This window comes from Lontra canadensis, unplaced genomic scaffold (assembly GCF_010015895.1).
Source record: "Lontra canadensis isolate GAN:19392208 unplaced genomic scaffold, GSC_riverotter_1.0 scaffold214, whole genome shotgun sequence".
Lineage (NCBI taxonomy): Eukaryota > Metazoa > Chordata > Mammalia > Carnivora > Mustelidae > Lontra > Lontra canadensis.
The window spans coordinates 562175-581704 of NW_022631208.1; the positions used below are offsets into that span (position 1 = coordinate 562175).

General features: G+C 39.6%; 1 protein-coding gene across 1 annotated transcript; it reads left to right on the forward strand.

Annotated features, from left to right (window-relative positions):
* The first annotated feature begins 9875 nt into the window (after nt 1–9875).
* On the forward strand, nt 9876–18763 carry DTD2 (D-aminoacyl-tRNA deacylase 2). Its single transcript, XM_032848889.1, has 3 exons — nt 9876–10023; nt 13714–13783; nt 17754–18763. The coding sequence occupies exons 1-3, from the start codon at nt 9913–9915 to the stop codon at nt 18077–18079; spliced, it is 507 nt and encodes a 168-aa protein (XP_032704780.1). The 5' UTR covers nt 9876–9912; the 3' UTR covers nt 18080–18763.
* The last annotated feature ends 767 nt before the right edge of the window (nt 18764–19530 follow it).

The window sequence follows — 19530 nt, forward strand, 5'->3', positions numbered from 1 at the left end:
CCCAGGGGATCCATTACTGCTGGTTCCAAGCAAGAAAAGAGTACGACTGGAGTCTAGGTGTGAGAAGCAGGCATGGCCAAGATGAGCAGGAAAATTCAACTAGACCTCCATCCTAAAAGCCTGCCAAGGAGTCTGGACTTGATCCAAGGCTTTATCCTCAGGCATTAGGGAGCCATGACAGGATCTACAGGCCAAGAGTGGTAGAATTCAGTTTTCATTTTAGGAAGATCACTCTGGCTGCTCTGATGAGGAGATCAAAACTGGGGGTGGGTGATCGAACTGGACAGTGTTGGAGTAATCCAAGTAACAGATGATGTGGCCTGAACTAAGACAGTAAGAGTGGGGATGGAGAAAAGCAGAGTCTTGTCCTGTAAATTCTGTTGGTTGAGAAGTCAAAAGAGAGGAGAAAGTTGAAGATGACTCCTGTATCAATTATTTGCCAACAGCAGATTTCATTCTGCTGGTTTGACCACAAACTGATTTATTAATGGATATTAAGTAGCTCACGGAATTACTGGGGTGGCTGAAGAAACATCCAAGACAAAGATTCCTGGAATAGTGCCCAAAACTTTACCACAGAACCACCCAGATCAGGAATCTGTCACTGGTGTTCTCTTTTTCTTTCTTTTTTTAAGATTTTATTTATTTAGGAGCACCTGGGTGACTCAGTCATTAAATGCCTGCCTTCAGCTCAGGTCATGATCCCAGGGTCCTGGGATCGAGCCCCGCATGGGGCTCCCTGCTTAGCGGAGAGCCTGCTTCTCCTTCTCCCACTCCCCCTGCTTGTGTTGCCTCTCTCGCTGTGTGTTTCTCTGTCAAATAAGTAAAATCTTTTTAAAATTTTTTATTTACTTATTTGATAGAGAGAGAGAGAGTGCAAACAGGGGGAGTAGTAGGAAGAGGGAGAAGCAGGCTCTCCACTGAGCAGAGAGCCCAACTGAGGACTAGATCCCAGGACCCTGGGATCATGACCTGAGCTGAAGGCAGCTGCTTAACCCACTGAGTCACCCAGGCATCTGATTACTGGTGTTCTCTACTTCAGTAAATAGCAGCAGCTTCTGCTACTGCTCCCACTCAGCTTTGAGCACCAGCAACTTGGTTTTACTGTAACTGTTGCTGACACCAATGCCACATCTGCAGCAAGTCTTGAACTGTCCTGTGCCCAAGAGCTCTGCCAACACCACCATAAGAAACAGGGAAGCCCTATGCAGAGCCTGTTTATTCACATTGCTCGCTTCCAAGTTTAATCTTGCGTGAAGGTATCTATTTGGCATGCCTGCGTCCTAGCTGCCATGCAGCCTGGGGAGCTGAGTTCTGATTTCCACCTGAGGGAAAAGGATGCTCATAATGTAGCAATTTCCCCAAATATCCAAATATAAAAGTGATTCAAAAGTTGATGGTGTCCATTGAAATTAACCAGAAAAGCTCTTTAAAATGATTAGCTTCAGGAAGAGAAACAAAATTGCATCGTGCTGAGTGGTGTCTGGGAGGTGAGAAGCCAAAGGCTCTGAGAGTAGCAGCTCTTTAAAACTTGGAGAATTAAGGAGTAATTCCACCACCTTCTTCCCACAAAAAAAGTAACTCTCACACATTCTACTAATTAGAGATTAATTTGTGTTAAGGGACTACCATTAAAATGCAAATATACCTTTTAAGAAGGTTACATTTCATTCACAAGTAAATGGGAATTAGTTTAATCAGCTTCACACCCAGCAGAGTGCATCTACACACAGTACTTAGAATATTAGACTTTGGGGGGCAGCTGGGTGTCTCAGTCAGTTAAGTCTCTGTCTTTAGCTCAGGGCATGATCCCAGAATCCTGGGATGGAGCCCCATATCCCGCATCACCCACATTGGGCTCCTTGGTCAGTGGGAAGCCTGCTTCTCTCTCTGTCCCCTCTCACCTCCCCTTCCCTGAGTACAACTCTCTCTCTCAAATAAATAAATAAAATCTTGAAAAAAAAAAAAAGATTATTAGACTTTGGATTGTGGCCTAAAGGCAGGAAAACTTCTGAGTTGGAGGTCAAGCCTGGAGTGTACTTTGGAGACAGTGAAGTTTGCATAATTCCTGTATAGGGAAAGGTATTCTGAAGAGAGAGTCAGTTGGTGACTAAGAAAAAAGTTGCCTAGTTGTGATATGGCCCAGAAAATCCAGTTTATGCCAAATTGTTTGGGTCGAAGACCTTATCTTCCTTCCAGTTAAGGCCAGTCACCCCAGTTTAGTTTAACTCAGTTTCCAGGAGGTGGTCTCCCTTCCAAGTCCTGTCTTTTCCCTATTGGGAGGGAAAGAACACACTGGTAGAAAGAGAAACAGTTTTTCTAATGCTCCCCCATAATTTTCCTTGTCACTTTACTAAATTCTAAGTTCCCTGAGAGTAAAACCTTCATCTAATTCCTCCTGTATTTCCAGCACCTAACTTGGTATCTAACATGATAGATAAATGCTTATAAACAATTGGATAAATACATGCATGCACTTATAAATTAATTCTGGAGTTAGAATTCTATTTGTGAGGTTTTTAGAATGTTCTTCCTTAAGCAAACTAAGAATCTATAATATTTCTTTCACTTGTCAAAAGGAACAGACAAACAGGGAACTGTCTCTGAGAACACCAGCTTTCCCTCTTCCATCTCAAGCAAATGCAATTGAAGATTTAGGTATATATGAACAATTCTTTGTGGAAATTTCTATTATTATTCACTTCCTGTAGGAGTCAATATCAACTTTATTTGGTTACAACACTCAGAAACAGTAAACGTGGTTCATTATTTTTTTCTATATCAAATCAGATCTGATTCCAAGTCCCTTCCCTCAAGGAGCAAAGGATTCCAGAAGAGCTCTAAGGACTTGGGTCTTTAATGGTCTCCTATAACATACCTCTTATCCAATTCTCCTTGGAAGCAGCAGCTCCATCTCTTTCTGCCATGCAAGTTGAGCTGTGTAGATGGCATTTTCACCAAGGCAAGGATCCCAGCAAAATTTCTTCCCTGGGAGCACCTGGGTGGCTCAGTGGGTTAAAGCCTCTGCCTTCGACTCAGATCATGATCCCGGGGTTCTGAGATCAAGCCCCACATCAGGCTCTCTGCTCAGCAGGGAGCCTGCTTCCCTTCCTCTCTCTCTGCCTGCCTCTCTGCCTACTTGTGATCTCTGCCTGTCAATAAATAAATAAAAAACCTTTAAAAAAAAAATTTCTTCCCTGAGGTCTTAGCCATACCTCCAATGACTTGGGAAAAAAGGACGGGGTGGCAGTGAAGGTGGGAGGAGCTGTAATGCAAGGACCTTGGCTCATCTCACACTGATAATTCACGAAGTCTAACTTCACTTCTCTCAACTCTTCGAGAAATTAAGGAGCTCCATTAGAAATGTTAACTCAGCTATCTCTGTCTCCCTAGCTGTCATCTTCCAACAAAAGGATGACAAAAGAGTCCCCATTGTGGCCTTTAAAACATCTTCCTCAGTCAGTGAGCTTGGGGCCTTTTGCTTCCTTCCAGATCCACATTCAAGCGTTCTCTACCCTGTCTTCTGCCCCAGAGCCTGGGTCAGCAACAAGTCTTCTGCTTCCTAGCTTCTGGTAGAGGTATGCCAATGGGGAGCTCTGGCAGGAAATGCATGGAAGATGGAAAATGGGGTCAGGTATTTATTTTCCTAACTGTCTCCAAAAGGGTCAACTGGACTTGGCTGAGCTTCTTGGAAGAAAGTCAACTCCTTCTCTTAAGGGTCTGTGTAAGTCTCTACCTCTTAATTCCAGACTCCCTCCCTTTCTCCCTTCAGGCCGGGGGATGGGTAACAAACATATCAGCTGCTACCATGCCCTGGGTTACTACACTACCCCCGTAGTTCCTCTACACCCACACCTTTGCAAATAGTCCCTTTGTAAATAACTTCCCAGGTTATCCTATTTAGAATGTATTCAATTCCTGATGGGACTCTGACTGACAGTTAGTGTGATTTAAAAAAAAAAAAAAAAAAGTATATTTTTAATTTAAAAAAGCTTGTTTTTTTCTTTGACTATAAATAATATTCTGTATCTTCTCTTCAAAATAATGTGTATGGCATTTACTCATGGATGTCAAAGAACTATATAAAAGATAATTTCCACAACATTTTTTGGGAGGGGAATATGAGAGGATAAGTTTTAAAAGAATAAACTTGCAAACTCTCATACAAATATAAAATCAACATGTGTGAAAGATTTTTACTTCATTAATATTTAACTCAATAAGGAAAAAAACAGTAAGGCTCAAAAGAGGGCTCATTTCAAATAATTTATGCTGATACCCCCCACTCAAAAATGTGTATAGTGACACCCCTTGAGTATGGGCTGTGTTAAGGAATTTGTTTCCAAAGAGTATATTATGGACGGGGAAGGAAGGTTTAACTTTATTCCGGTTAATCAAGGTTAATATCAAGGTTAATATCATCAGCAAAGAAGACATGTCAACATGTACCCTTGATATGATGTAATAAGAATGGCACTTCACCTCTGTGATCCTCCTTCAAAAACCCATAACCTTGGTCTAGTCATGAGGAAATATCAAATTTCCATAGAGGGAGGGACATCTTACAATGTAGCTGACCAGTGTTCTCCAAAACTGCCAAGGTCATCAAAAACAAGAAAAATCTGAGAAACAGCCACAGCCTGAGGAAACATGTAACTAAATGTAATGTGGTATCCTGGATGGATTCCAGAAAAAGGATTTAGTGAAAAAACTAAAGAAATCTGAAAAAAGGATAGAGTTTAATTAACATACCAGCACTGTTTCCTTAGTTGTGACAAACATACCATAGTAATTTGAGATGTGAATAAAGGGGGAATTGGGTGAGGGGTATATAAGAACTCTATACTATTTTTGCATCTTTTCTACACATCTAAATCTACTATGAAATTTAAAGTTTATTTTCAAAAGACAGAGAAAACTCAAGGTGCTACACAAGTATGATTGGGAAAGGAATGCTGAAATGAATTTACAAAGGGATGTAAAATGGACAAAATCAGTCAGCATCCACAGAGTAATAATTAAATTTTACATTTTTTATGGACAGGAACAATTTGCTTACAATTTGTGTTGAACAAGTTAACTTCTATCTCTAAAGAGTTATAAGACAGCCTAGTCAAGACAAATCCTAAATAGCCCCTTAGGACCAAAAGTATCTCCAGAGGCTCCAGCATTGTCTTAAAAGGATATCTAGAAATCTCTTCTGTCCATTCAAAATCTTCCATGGTTTTGGTTTGTTTGTTTGTTTGTTTTTCCTACAAAGGATGCAGGTGTCCAAATTATAAAACATAAAGTATAAAATGGGGGTGCCTGGATGGCACAGTTGGTTAAGCACCCGACTCTTGGTTTCAGCTCAGGTCGTGAGCTCAAGGTCCTGAAATTAAGCGCCGCATCAGGCTCCTTGCTCAGTGTGGAGTTGGCGCCTTGAGTTTCCCTCTACCTCGCTCTCTGCCCCCCCCTAAAATAAATGTATAAATCTTTAAAAAAAAAAAAAAAGCCCTTACAACAGCTGGCCTGACTTGACAAAATGGCTAGCACAACTATACAAATATTCAAAGGGTTATGCAATGCTTTGCTAAGCTATCACAACACTGTGGACTGAAAAATAACCCAAAGATCAAGGTAATTTATTAGCCTACCAGGGGGAAAACCTACAGACTGCCAGATATCCATCACTGCCTTAGAGTTAAAAGCACTTGCAATATCAAGTTACCTAGGCAACCCACCAGCAAATGGTACAGTAACAAAATAATTTTAAAAAGCAAATTGAACAAAAGAACAATCAATATCAAGTTCCAAATCCCATCTTCTACCTGGTTGTACAAACTATTCATGTTAAAAGATAGACTCAGCTCTTAGCTGGGCAACTGTCATTTTCCCAGGCCTCGGATTTCCACCTAGAGAGGCTTTGACTGGATTAACATTGCTGGCTTCAGTTTCTGCCTGTGTAAGAAGAGGCTTCCTGACAAAATACAGACCTGCAGTTTGGAGCATTTACCTTTGGACTTTTTTGTTTCAGGCTCTTATTTAAATATGTTTGCTTCCTCTTTCCTCACAGTCTTAATGCATGTGGCCAAGCCAGAATTCACAAGGGTCTTTCCAACCTCAGTTTCCTGTGCTCTGGTAGAAGAGTGACTATCTCTCATAAGAAATTAGGAGACTTCTGAACATGACATAGTATACATGCTTGAACACAAGGGCAAAGGTGTTGATCATGCCCTATGTGAGGATTTCCACTCTGTGTCACAGCAATATTTCTTATTGTAAATGAATAAATTAGTATTCTGGTTCTACCCCAATTTGTGTGCATTATAGTTATTGTGAACTAATTTCTCAGAACCTGATCACCTCGCTAACTACCGAAAAAAATAAATCTCAGAGCTTTCAAGTGGGGGGGCCTAGATTTCTTCCAACCTCTATAAGATTAAAACATCTATCTTGGGGCCCCAGGTGGCTCAGTTGGTTAAGCATCTGCCTCTGGCTCAGGTCATGATCCCAGGGTTCTCTGATCAAGCCCCACATCCAACTCTCTGTTCAGCAGGGAGCCTGCTTCTCCCTCTCCCTCTGCCTGCCACTCCCCCTGCTTGCGCTCTCTCCCTTTCTATCTGTCAAGTAAGTAAAATCCTTAAAAAAACCACAAAACTTGCCATTTGCAACGACGTGGATGGAACTAGAGGGTATCATGCTTAGTGAAATAAGTCAGTCAGAGAAAGACAACTATCATATGATCTCCCTGATATGAGGAAGTGGAGATGCAACATGAGGGGTTAAGGGGGTAGGAGAAGAATAAATGAAACAAGATGGGATTGGGAGGGAGACAAACCATAAGTGACTCGTAATCTCACAAAACAAACTGAGGGTTGCTGGGGGGAGGGTGTTGGGAGAGGGGGGTGGGGGTATGGACATTGGGGAGGGTATGTGCTAAGGTGAGTGCTGTGAAGTGTGTAAACCTGGCGATTCACAGACCTTACCCCTGGGGATAAAAATATATTATATGTTTATAAAAAATTAAAAAACCACAAAACTCTAAATTAATCACTGTACCATCTCAGAGGGCCTAGAATGCATTCCTGCATAACCTACTAGCCCTATGATCTGTAGCACTACAACTGTTCAAAAACTATTCCTGCTCAGACAGTGATTTCTTGCATACTCTTATGCTCCTGTTCAACCACCAACCTCCCCTAGAGCCAACTTAATGATGCACTTCGCCTTTTACTTCCTTTTTTTTTAAGAGCTTGGTCCCAGGACCCCAGGATCATGATCTGAGCCTAAGGTAGATGCTTAACCAACCAAGCCACCCAGTCGTCTCTCACCTTTTACTTTAAAATTGAAGGAAATTGTATGATGTGCACCACCTCAACATTATATATGATGGTATGAAAAAATATTCCAAAGTGAAGTAAACATTGCTAAGAGAGTCATTTGAAAATAGGATCAGGGGAGTATAGAAGAAGGTATATGGACCTCTGTTTCAATTTTTGGAACACCCTGGACTTTTGATTTTTGTCAGTTGCACCCCCACCACCTTCCAGAACACATCCTTCTACTTTGGACTGAAATAGAGATAATGTAATCTCTCTCAGCTAAATAGCTCATTGTTTATTAGTCATTTTAACTCTGTCTGCACCAATCACAATTCAATCGAAGAAAGTCATATAACTTCCTGGTCTTTATCTTTATATGTCTGCACTTTGCACTTTCAATTCTGAACACACTTTCAATTTCAGTCCAGGATTGTGGGTACAGGATTGTAATCCCTAAATCCCCAAAATAAATGCTCCTGGTTAATTTACAGACTCTTCTTGATTGATTGACAATGGATGCAACTTTTTTTTTTTAAGGAGTTTTGGTTTTGTTTTGTTTTGTTTTAAGATTTTAGTTATTTATTTATTTGACAGAGAGACAGGGAGAGAGGGAACACAAGCAGCAGGGGTGAGAGAGGGAGAAGCAGGCTTCCCACTGAACAGGGAGCCAGATGCGGGGCTCCATCCCAGGATCCTGGGATCATGACCTGAGCCAAAGGCAGATGACTGAGCCACCCAGGCGCCCCGGAGATAACTGTTTTGTAATCAAAAGTGATATATCTGTGAAGACTGCTGCATACTCTTACCATCTCAGCACTCCAGGCAAGAAACATTGTTTATCTATTTGTTTCCAATTTCTCCCACTGGGACTTACTGATAAAATTCTATTTTCCTTACTCCTAGTGCTTTATGTTTATTCACATTTTACTGTTTTATTGCATGTATGTCTTGCCTTCTTGAATTCTTTGTGGAAAGAGATTAGGTCAAAAAATAAAATACAGCAAGGAATACCTTAGTGCCTACTCTCTACTGCCCTCTGCAGGTGGAAGGAAAGAATAAATGAGTCACAACCTATTACTACCTGCAGTAGTGTCCAAGACATTCTCACCTAACAGAAAGGTTTAACGCAACTGGTGACTTTTGAGAGATTAGCCATTACCAAGCAGACTCCACCTATTCACAGGAAGGAGTGCCCAATTTGCTAACGTCCCTTCACTGTGGAAGGATCTCTGGGAACCATATATCCTATTTTCAAAAGAACTTACTGTCTTCTGTACTCATATACAAATGGACATCATAGGCCTCTCTTACTCTGGGTCAAGGCTAAAGGCCTTTATGTCAAAGTTCCTTATAGCCCTGTAAAACTTAAGTCCGGGAGTGAAGAGAAAAGAGATTCAATATTTATAATGAAATAAAGACACAAACAATGCAGCTTGTCTGTGCTTTGTAGACTAATGTCAACAAATGCAGGACACCCTGCAATGCAGCAATCAGAGATAATGTGAGATTTTGCTTTTTGGTTTTTACAAAAAATATAAAGCAGCCTGCAAGATAACCAGCAAACAGGCAGCTTCACTTTTGTGTAGAAAGGACCGTTGAATATGCATGGATTATTTTCTTCAGTCACACTACTTTATATGGATAAAAACACTGTCAGTGATGTCATCTTCTAAAACAACAGACCCGAATGTATAGGCATATTGTGTCAACTGAGCCCAAATCAATGACCTGAGTAATGCAATCATGGTAGCACTATTATTCCTCATCTAAACCCTCCAAGCCCATAGAAAAAGAATGCTAATCTGATGCATGTTCAAGCAACAGGTTGTGTGGGAAAGAAGATCAAGGCTTTGTCTAATTTTATTTACATTCTAATATCTACTTACAGGAAACCCCACAAAATTTAGCATCATTATGTTCATCAGAACATGTTTTATTTTTCCCTTAGCAGCACGATAAAAATTTTATCAACAATGACACACTTTCTTGGATACGAATGTTTTTAGCCAGGATATTCTCTAAAGAACTTCACTCCAAGAGTGTATTCACATAGCATACCAACATCTTTCCAAAACTACAGCATCAGAATGATTTCTAGTATTCCTGATAGAGGAGGTATCTTGTTTTACTGATTGGAGTAAGGAAATTTTTTAAAGATTTATGCCTTTTAGTTCCATTTCTGCTTGTTTCGTGATTCAATTGATGCGTTCTATTTATCTACCTCCATAACGGGCATAATAAAGACTTAAAATTTTAAAATTTCTCAACGTCTGGAAACTTAAGCTTTCTAATCTGAAATCTCTTTCTTTAAATGGTGTGTAGGAAAGAGATCCAATGAGTCTTCCCACCTGTTGAAAGTATACGCTTACCGCTTAGCGCTTTCTGTAAATTCGGATAGTTTCAGGGTAGGAGTTAAGTGCATTGTCTTTGAAGACCACACATCCGGGTCACCCTGGAGCCAGGCAGCGGCCCCGCCCACCTAGGGGTGGTGCCACGCGCCATTAGAACGCCCCGCCGCCACGATCTGCCACGTCCTCCCGGCGCGCTGGAGGCGGAGCCTGCGCAGCGCGATCCTCGAACGTGTCTGGTTGCCACGCGGATTCGAACCATGGCCGAGAGCGGCCGGATACCTCAGGCCCGGGCGCTATTGCAGCAGTGTCTGCACGCCAGGCTGCAAGTACGCCCGGCCGAGGAAGACGCCGAGAGCCAGTGGGTGGAGGTAACGTTAGCCCCGCCACTCCCGGTGCCGCGTGCAGGGGCGGGCCTTCCCGCATTCTTTTGGTAATTTGGGACCACGCCCCCCGTCTCTTTCCGCGCGGGCGGTGCGTGGCGCCAACACGTGCTGTGGGCGGTGCGAACTTCCGCTCGGCCTGCAGACCTACTCCCGAAGAGGTCTGCCAGCTCGGCTCGTCCGCGCAGAACTGCCCAGCCGGCCCCAGCCCTTCTCTGTCGTACCTATTACGCAGGCAGAAGAGTGTGTCCCCTGCTTAGGACCGCAGGAATTTGACTTTCCTCTCACCTTCTGCCTACCTGCACTCGGTAGACCTGAGGACTGACCGTCTCAGATCTCTTGCTTCAGACGAGGGAGGGCCTTTCCACGCCTTAGTGCTGGTCTGGTTTGACCGTGTAGGTTAGATTAGTTGCAAATGTTGAAGACCTGTTCCGACCTGTGCTGCAGATCCCGTGGAATTCCCTCTTAGGTACCCTGCAGCTAGGCACAGAAATGAGACTTCCCGTGAAACCTTTTTTCATGAAACTTAAAAAATTTATGTATTTGCAACTAGAAACAAAGACTACAACTTTTACTAGAATGTTGCGTTGTTGTTGAACACAGTTCCTCAGGAGAGTTTAAAACCTTTGCAGAGATAGGATTTCCTTCTACTTTAGGATTTGCTCTTTAAAGAGACCCAGCCCCAAGTTTATGCAAAAAAACAATGTTCTTTAATGCCCCTGACCTATTTTTGGAGTAAGTTAAAATGAAGAAAAAATTAGTTGATAATTAAGGCTTCTGGAGCTACTCGAAAACTTAATGTAGAAGTAGCATCTTCACTCATCTGCTGGATTCGGTCCCAGATCTAGCATTCCTTAACACAACCCTCGTCATTATGTTAAATATGATCCATAAACTATGATATGTGGGTGGTTATTCTTAAATCAGAATCTATTACTCTCTGATAATTTAGAAATATTTATAAACATAAGTACTCCTGTATGTCCCCCTACCCATTTCTTTCTCAGAAATTCATGTTTGTTTTTGTTATGAGCCCCCCCTTTTTGAGGTCTTGATTTCTCTTCCTACTGTGGAATTTATTTGTCATCCTATCCAAAGAATTGCCTATTTTTATAGTTAACTCTTGGGGCTATAAATTCCAAACTAGTAATCATTGAGATTTCTTCCATTTTTTAAATCTTTTTATATTCTTCATGCCACAGTTCCTTATGCAAAGTCAGGTATTTTTATCGCAGCCTTCCAAACTATCAGTTTGTGTTCCTAAACTTTAAAAGCTATTCTAAAGCTTTCCCTTTCACTCCCACACATATCTAAATTAATATAAAGAGCTGACAGTTAGTGAGAAAGTAAATTTTTTCTTCTTCCTCAGACATGCTCTTCCCTATTCTAAGTTACAATTTTTTCTAAGGGAAATACTGTTTTGTCAAAAGATTTGAAAGGTACTTGTGATCTCAGTTTTATTCATTTAGACCTTTGCTGTCACGGGCTGTTTTTCTTTCGGAAGGTGAACTTTTTAAAAATTGCAGTGAGAGGGGTGCCTGAGTGGCTTAGTTGGTTAAGTGTCTGATTCTTGGTTTCATTTGGGGTCATGATCTCATGAATCCTGGGATCCAGCTCTGCATTGGACTCTGCCTGCAGCAGGGAGTCTGCTTAAAGATTCTCTCCCTCTATGCCTCCTGGTGGTAATGCATGTGCTTGGTCTCTGTCTCTGCTCCTAAAATCAATCAATCAATCAATCAATCTTTAAAATTTAAAACAAAACAAAACTATGGTGGGAATTATATGTGATTTCGTGTACATGTAAAATGTTTTCTACCAAATGAAGCTACAAGAAAAGTGGTTCTGACTTGAAGAGGGGGAATTTGTAGGTCACAACTTAAGATCTATTACTAGAATAAACTAAAAGAAAATACCTTACTGAGGAGGAAGTATGGTAGGTGGAAAGAACACGTGTCTATTTTCTGCATATCATTAGATAGATAATTCTGACATTTCAAGTGTCCAAATACAAATATGCCTGAGGTTTTGACTGAATGTGCTTGAGATTTGGGCTGGTACTAAATTAATCCCAGTGGAGTGGCCTGTGACAGTGGTGCAAATATCTGTATCATTCATCCTGCCAGCTCCATACTATGGGTGTGCTTTGGAGACCTTTGCTTATTCCAGAAGCACATTTGCACTTCTTAAAAAGTTACTTGTTTTCCAGTAAATCAACTGTGAGTGCAAAACTGCTGTTACGTTTATATAGAAGACATATTTAGATAACACATAGAGCCTATGAGATATAGTTGACCTTAAATGCAAACAATGGATAAATTGAGTCCCTATCATGTCTATAAAGTGCTTTGGGAATTAAAATGTAAAATAAATTGTGCTTTAGCCCTTAAATTTATTTTTACAGACTAATTTAATAAACACTTATATAGCTCTTGCTATGAAATAGGTACTGTTTTAAGCACGTTACAAATATTAATTTATTTAATCTTTATAATAGCTCTTGGACTCAACCAGGTTAATCTACAAAATAAGAATTCAATGATTCGGTGGCAAAATCAGAGTTATTTATCATTTCTCTCTTTTCCATATATATCTTGCAAGAGCTAATAAAGAAATATCCAAGTCATTATATTTAAAAGCTTGCATTCCTGAGGCCCCCGGGTGGTTCAGCCATTTGGGTGTCCAACTCAGTTTCAACTTAGGTCATGATCTCAGTCATGGGATCAAGCCCCACTTAGGTGGGCTTTGTGCTGAAGGTGGAGCCTGCCTGGGATACTCTGCCTCCTCCCCTCAGTGCACTCTCTCTTTAAAAAAAAAAAAAAAAAAAAAAAAAAATCTTACATTCCTGATAACAGGCAACCTCATGATGTAGAACTTAATATCATAAATGCAGTATCAAACCTTAATCACTATGTTGATTGGAAGCATTGAGAATAACAAAAAATAATTGGGCAGTTTCTTGGAATTTATTGAAGTAGAGTCAGACCCTTAGTTTTATAACCTGCGAGTAAATGGATTTGGAGGAATAAAGAGTAATGATGTCAAAAGACATCAGTCATGCTGTTGCTTATACATCACCCATATTTTATATACTGTGGATTCATTTGGTGCTGAATAAATGGGGCTCTGCAGACTAAGCATTTCCAAGTGTCAGCTTACTTAAGGGAGAGGAGGCTGGTTCATAGTCATAATGACTTTGACTAGAAGTAAATGTTTGAGTGTACAACTTGTGATCCTCACTGCTCTTGGTTATATCTTTTTTTTTTTTTAAGATTTTATTTATTTATTTGACAGAGAAAGATCACAAGTAGGCAGAGAGGCAGGCAGAGAGAGAGAGAAGCAGGCTCCCCGCTGAGCAAAGAGCCCAATGCAGGCAGGGCTCGATCCCAGGACCCTGAGATCATGACCTGAGCCAAAGGCAGCAGCTTAACCCCACCCAGGTGCCCCTGCTCTTGGTTATATCTTAAACTTAATTCTTGCAAGAAATGATAATTGAGGTGATTGAATACTGGAAAAGACTTTGTTTTCTCACATATTTAAGAAATCATATCTGTTATAAAAATATATTTCTCTTCTTTTGGGTTTAATCTCCATTTAACAGTTTCATAGTTTTATTCATTTACCTCTGTATCCCTATGTAGTTTTTTTCTAATCTGAGTTTTCTTTGGTGATTTCTCATAGGTTCAGAGAGGATTAGTAATCTACGTGTGTTTTTTCAAAGGAGCTAATAAAGAACTTATTCCCAAAATGGGTACGTATTTGATGTTTGCTTTTTAAAAGTTTAAAATGAATAGCAACAGATAGATGAACCAGAAGATAGATAGATAAACCACAATCTTAAGTTGTACTGGTAAGTTTTGAATGAATTAACTCTACTACGGTTGTTGGCTTTAGCTATTTTTGCCTTTTCTAAAGTTTAAAGTAAGCAAGTGTGGTGGAATTCTTTGAAAATATCTGCACATTTCACGTGGCTTATAGATTGGTTTAGAAGAGTGTACACACACACGTGCACACACAGACAACACACTTGAGATTCAGCTATGTTTTTAACAGAAACTGGTTAGATGCAGGGTGGCCACATAGGAAGAAAGCAGATGCTTCATTTCTTAATATAGTTTCCTTGTGTCCCACAGTTCCTGACAGGAGCGTGTAGGTGACATGTTATGTGCAAGATGTGGGTCCCATCAAATCAGGACAGCTAAGTCTTATGTCGTTATTATGGAAACATTTTAACTAACTAGTTATGCACCTTTTTTTAATAAGAAGTGTATGTAAACATAAGGTTCTCCCGATCTTGAACAAAGCTCAGTGTCTTCACAGCCACACCTCCTCCAGGGACAGAAAAGCAGGGTCAGTGTTCACTTACTTCTGAACACTAATTTACCTGCCTGCAGTTCTCCACTATCCCTGATAGTCCATAGCACTGCACATTGTGATAATCGCATAGTTTCAGAAAACCACATCAAGTACTAGGTAGTATTTGATAAAATAATTATGTACAAAAATACCTGAATTAATGAAGCTATCCCTAAGGTTGGGACATGTTATATTCTCCTTATTAGTAGAGGACAGCACCCATTAGTTGCATTAATAAGAAATATAAATTAAACAAATGGGTAGTTGCAACATGCAGAAGTTAACCTAGAAGAGCTTCAAGTAGTGGAACTCTAAGGTAAATAGCCCAGTGAGGAACCTCTGGGGCAAAAGACTATAAACTCCTAGAGTTAATTGTATACCAAGACATTAAACATATTTGGCAACTTTGTCAGGGGATGAAAACTAGACTTAAAGGACTACGACAGGTGAGGGTGGAATGCCAATAACAATGGTTTGAAATTTGATTCTGGAAGACAATAGGGAGCTTTACAGGGTTTAAAGAGTAAATGAGGGGGGCACGTGGCTGGCTCAGTCAGTGGAGCATGCAACTCTTGATCTCAAGATCATGAGTTCAAGCCCCATGTTGGTTATAGAGATTACTTTAAAAAAGAGAGCAAATGAAATGAGGACTCCCATTACAGAGGATGATTTGCCAAAACTTATTGCTTGGGTATTGGACATTCTGTCCCTTTTCCTAAGTTAATATTTTGCCTTGAATTAAATCTTCATTGGCCATAAAAAGTATAGTAGAAATCTGTGAAAACAGGAAGAAAATTTTCGTCATTGTACTTAAGATTGACTCCTACAGTTGTTTTAGACTTTACACTTTACACATAATAAAATGAAATGAACCAACCAAATCCAAACTACATTTTGTGTTATACTAAATAAATCCTGTGTGTTTCCATCTGTGTCTAAGTTCACTTTGAATACATACATTAAGATTGTGATGAACTAGGAGGTCCACCTTAACTCTTTTAGTGGACAGTCTAAAACAAAACTGTGTATACTATGATTCTCAGTAAAGAACTGTGATTCTATCCCATTCTGCTGGTGTAAGTTATAAACAAAAAAAGACCATCTATTACTGATACCATTAGCTTGTACTTCCCTCTATTCTAGGCAAAGTAAGCCAGTGTGATGGGATTCTCTTAAACTTCACCTCATACTTATTAAATGAGTTCATATCTTTCTAATCAAATCATGTACCCCTTGGGAACATAACCAGTTAGATCCATGAAGTCTGAAGTTATGTGGCTAACATAGAGATGTGCAGAATCTTTCTCAATTCATCTTCAGTATAATTGAACTGAGATCCAGGGACCTGTCAAAGCTTAACTTCCCATATACATCATTAGAGATACTTAATTGATAACCTGTCTTAAGATATTTGCGTTTTCAACATGCCATTAATTCATTGTCTCATTTTAATTCTACTTCCTGACATTTGTATTTGTATTATGTTTATTTCTACATTCTGTTATTTGTATACTAACCGCATTAATTGAATTCTCAGTTATAGCCAGTAGAGGGAGGTGTGTGGAAGTATAATAAATTGTACTTAACCTCGCTCGCCTGTTAATTTCAAAATTGTCTACTTAGTGTGTCACTAGCCTGAGGCCTGGATAGCTGGGTAGGTATTTCCCTTGGAGCTAAGTGCTCTGGAGAGTTACAGTTTCCTTAGAAGCAATCAATAACAACTGCTGGCTCTATAGCAAAGTCCTATTCATCATAGAGAAAATTAGAGGTATTTTAAAATAGAAATTAGTTGAAAATTGATAGTGCTTAATGCATATCTTAGAAATTCATTTGGGTGTTCATCTTGGCAGGTTTCTACCAGATTAATTCCGTGATTTGTAGAGTGGGGCAACCATACTGGGTCCTTACTAATATTTACTACAAACCCTCCAGCACTTGAAACCATTGACTACCCTATTAGAAAGCATACATTTTCAAGCTTAATTACTGGTAGGAGTGTGAGATCTCTATAGTTTATCATTTGTCCTCTGAGGAGTAGTCCTTTTTTTTAAAGATTTTATTTATTTGAGAGACAGAGTGTGTATGCATATGCAAGCATGCGGAGGGGCAGAGAAAGAGAAAAGAGAGAATCTGAAGCGGACTCCATGCTGTGCACGGAGCCTGACAGGGGGCTTGATCTCACCACCCTGAGATCTTGACCTGAGCCAAAATCAAGAGTTGGACGCTTCACCAACAAGCCACCTAGGTATTCTTGAGAAATATTCTTTATAAGCAGAAGGTATTTATACCCTTTACAGAGCCAAGAAGACCTTAAGGCTCTTCATAGTAGGTGTTTCTTTTGTTTATTGTCTTGAAAATGACTAATGTTGAGATGTAAACAGCTTTTCTAGGTTTAAATCTTTAGCCACACGTAGATATTTATGGCTTTTTTGACAGTTCTTACTAGTTATGAGTATAATTTCATCAGTGCCATAAAAATAATAACACCATGTTTTCTTGTGTATATATGAACATAATACCAATGTATCTTTTGACTTACTTTTTTGGTTGTAACAGTGAGTTTCTGATGATGTTTGCTTCACCTTTACTCTTCTCCCTGGGTTACATTTGTCATATGATTATACTTTGTTAAGTAGTACCTTTGAGATTATGAAACCGTAAAATTATCTGGTTTATAATCAGAATAAACCTGGAAACTTTGTTTCAGCTTAGAACTCTAGTCAATTAAGTTACTCTAAGATTTCTATTTAATATTCTTTGTTGTAAAGCAGAATTTGGTGTGAGGAGGATTCATCATGGCCTTTTTCCAATGAGGATTGCTTATGGAATATAAAAAGGAACAAAGAGGGGCGCCTGGGTGGCTCAGCAGGTTAAGCCTCTGCCTTCGGCTCAGGTCATGATCCCAGGGTTCTGTGATCGAGCCCCGCATCGGGCTCTCTGCTCAGCGGGGAGCCTGCTTCCTCCTCTCTCTCTGCCTGCCTCTCTGCCTACTTGTGATCTCTGTCTGTCAAATAAATAAATAAAATCTTTAAAAAAAAAAAAAAAAAAGGAACAAAGAGGCAGGGGCAACAATATTTTGAGGTTTTTGGTATACGGTTAATTTTTAGTCCTTTACTTCATCAATTTATTGTTAGGAAATCTTGACTGCCCAGTAGATTTAAAACATCGTGCCATTTTTTGCATGAAACTTGCCTTATTTTTCTTGCTTAGATGAAGCAGTTCTTTAAATCTGAATAGAGATTTTAGGTAAAAAGCATGAGCCAACAAACTAGATTTTAAACATGAGATTTGCTGACTGGATGATTATTCGTTTTCTTTATGTTTGTTTCTCACTTCAAGATATTTTCCCTTTATTCCCCACCCAGTTAATACACTGTTAAATGTGAAGTTAAGTGAAACAGAAAATGGCAAGCATGTGTCTATATTGGATCTACCTGGCAATGTTCTGATCATCCCTCAAGCCACCCTTGGGGGGAAAGTAAAAGGAAGAAACATGCAGTATCACTGTAACTCTGGAAAAGAAGAAGGCTTAGAACTTTATTCCCAATTTGTGACTCTGTGTGAGAAAGAACTGGCTGCCAACAGCAAGTGTGCTGAAGCTGGGGTTGTGGTGGAACATGGTACTTACGGAAACAGGCAGGTGTTACAGCTGGATACCAACGGACCATACACACACCTAATTGAGTTTTGAAAAATTAAAAGTTAGTTTCTACAGTTGTTTTCTGGTATAAAATGATCTCAACTATAATTAGATTTTCTTCCTCTTCTTGAATACACTAATCTGCAGCATTTTTAGACAAGAAAATTTGGGTGCCATCCATACCCCTGCAACCTGTTAATTGGATGACCTTGCCTTGCCAAGTCAAACTCTGAATCTCAGCCCCACCTTTTGTCCTACTTTCCCATACACTTCCACTTGAAAACTTGAAAAGTGCTTTCTATTCACTTTATAGTCATTGTGGAAATGCTCTTAGAGAGCTGTATTTAAGTATTTTTGCATGAAAAATTTTGTTCAATCAAGAAAAATATACCCTTGTATTCTTATATACCCTTAATATACCCTTATATTCTTACACCCTCAAATGTATGAAGTATGAAATAAAAATAACTATTAAAAGTAGGTAAAATCCCACACAAACCAATTGCAGTTTTGTCAGTTTTGTTTTACTACTTTAGTTTTCCACATTCTGAGTGAAAACAATATGCTATTTACTGTTCCTTTTAATAATATCTGTGAAAATGTAATCTAGAAATGTTATTGTGCATTATATTACATCCAGGGCATCCAAGTGCTTTAAATCATTTTAAGAATCTTTAATTGAGGGGCATCTGGGTGGCTCATTTGGTTAAGCATCTGCCTTCAGCTCAGGTTGTGATCTCAAAGCCCTTGGATTGAGTCTCACATCAGGCTTTGCTCAGCAGGGAGTCTGTGTCTCCCTGTGTCTCTCTGCTTTTTCTCTCATCACTCTCAAGCAAATAAAATCCTTTTTTAAAATCTTTAGTTGATACAAGAACAAGGTATGAAGATTAAAAATTGTTTTTATTTAATATACCAGTTAGTTAATAATATTTGCATTTCTCAGTTTTTTACCAAAATAATGTGTCTCATTTTCTGTCCTTGGTTTTTAAAAGTTACTGCTTTGTGAAATTAATGTTAATTTTTTAGGAAGTCCTTTCTTACATAGCTTGTCATAAAAGGAAGAAGAAGAAAAAGGGAAGCTTTCTACTGCAATTATTTGGAAACAAGCTGACTTGTTCTTTTTCATATTATTTATCTGACGATTTCGAGCCAGTGTTTTTTCTGTTAGTGAATGTTTGTGCCCTGCCCCCATTCACATGTTGAAATCCCCCAACTTGGTGGTGTTTGGAGTTGGGACTTTGGGAGGTAATTAGGGTTTATGAGAGCATAAGAGTGGGTCCCTCGTGATGGGATTAGAAGAAGAGTCACCAGAGACCTTGCTGGCTCACTCTCTCTGCTACCACCATGTAAGGATGCAGTGAGAAGGGGGCGATTTATAAGCTAGGAAGAGAACCCTTAAAGAGAACCTTATCAGAAACTGACCATGTTGACACCTTGATCTTGACCTTGCAGCCTCTAGGCTGAGAAAATAAATTTCTGTTTTTCAGCCACTCTATGGTATT

Coding starts and splice junctions, on each gene's coding strand:
- DTD2 (XM_032848889.1), top strand. CDS start 9,913: ATGGCCGAGAGCGGCCGGATACCTCAGGCCCGGGCGCTATTGCAGCAG. Junction 10,024..13,713: donor CCGAGAGCCAGTGGGTGGAG/GTAACGTTAGCC, acceptor GATTTCTCATAG/GTTCAGAGAGGATTAGTAAT. Junction 13,784..17,753: donor AGAACTTATTCCCAAAATGG/GTACGTATTTGA, acceptor TTCCCCACCCAG/TTAATACACTGTTAAATGTG.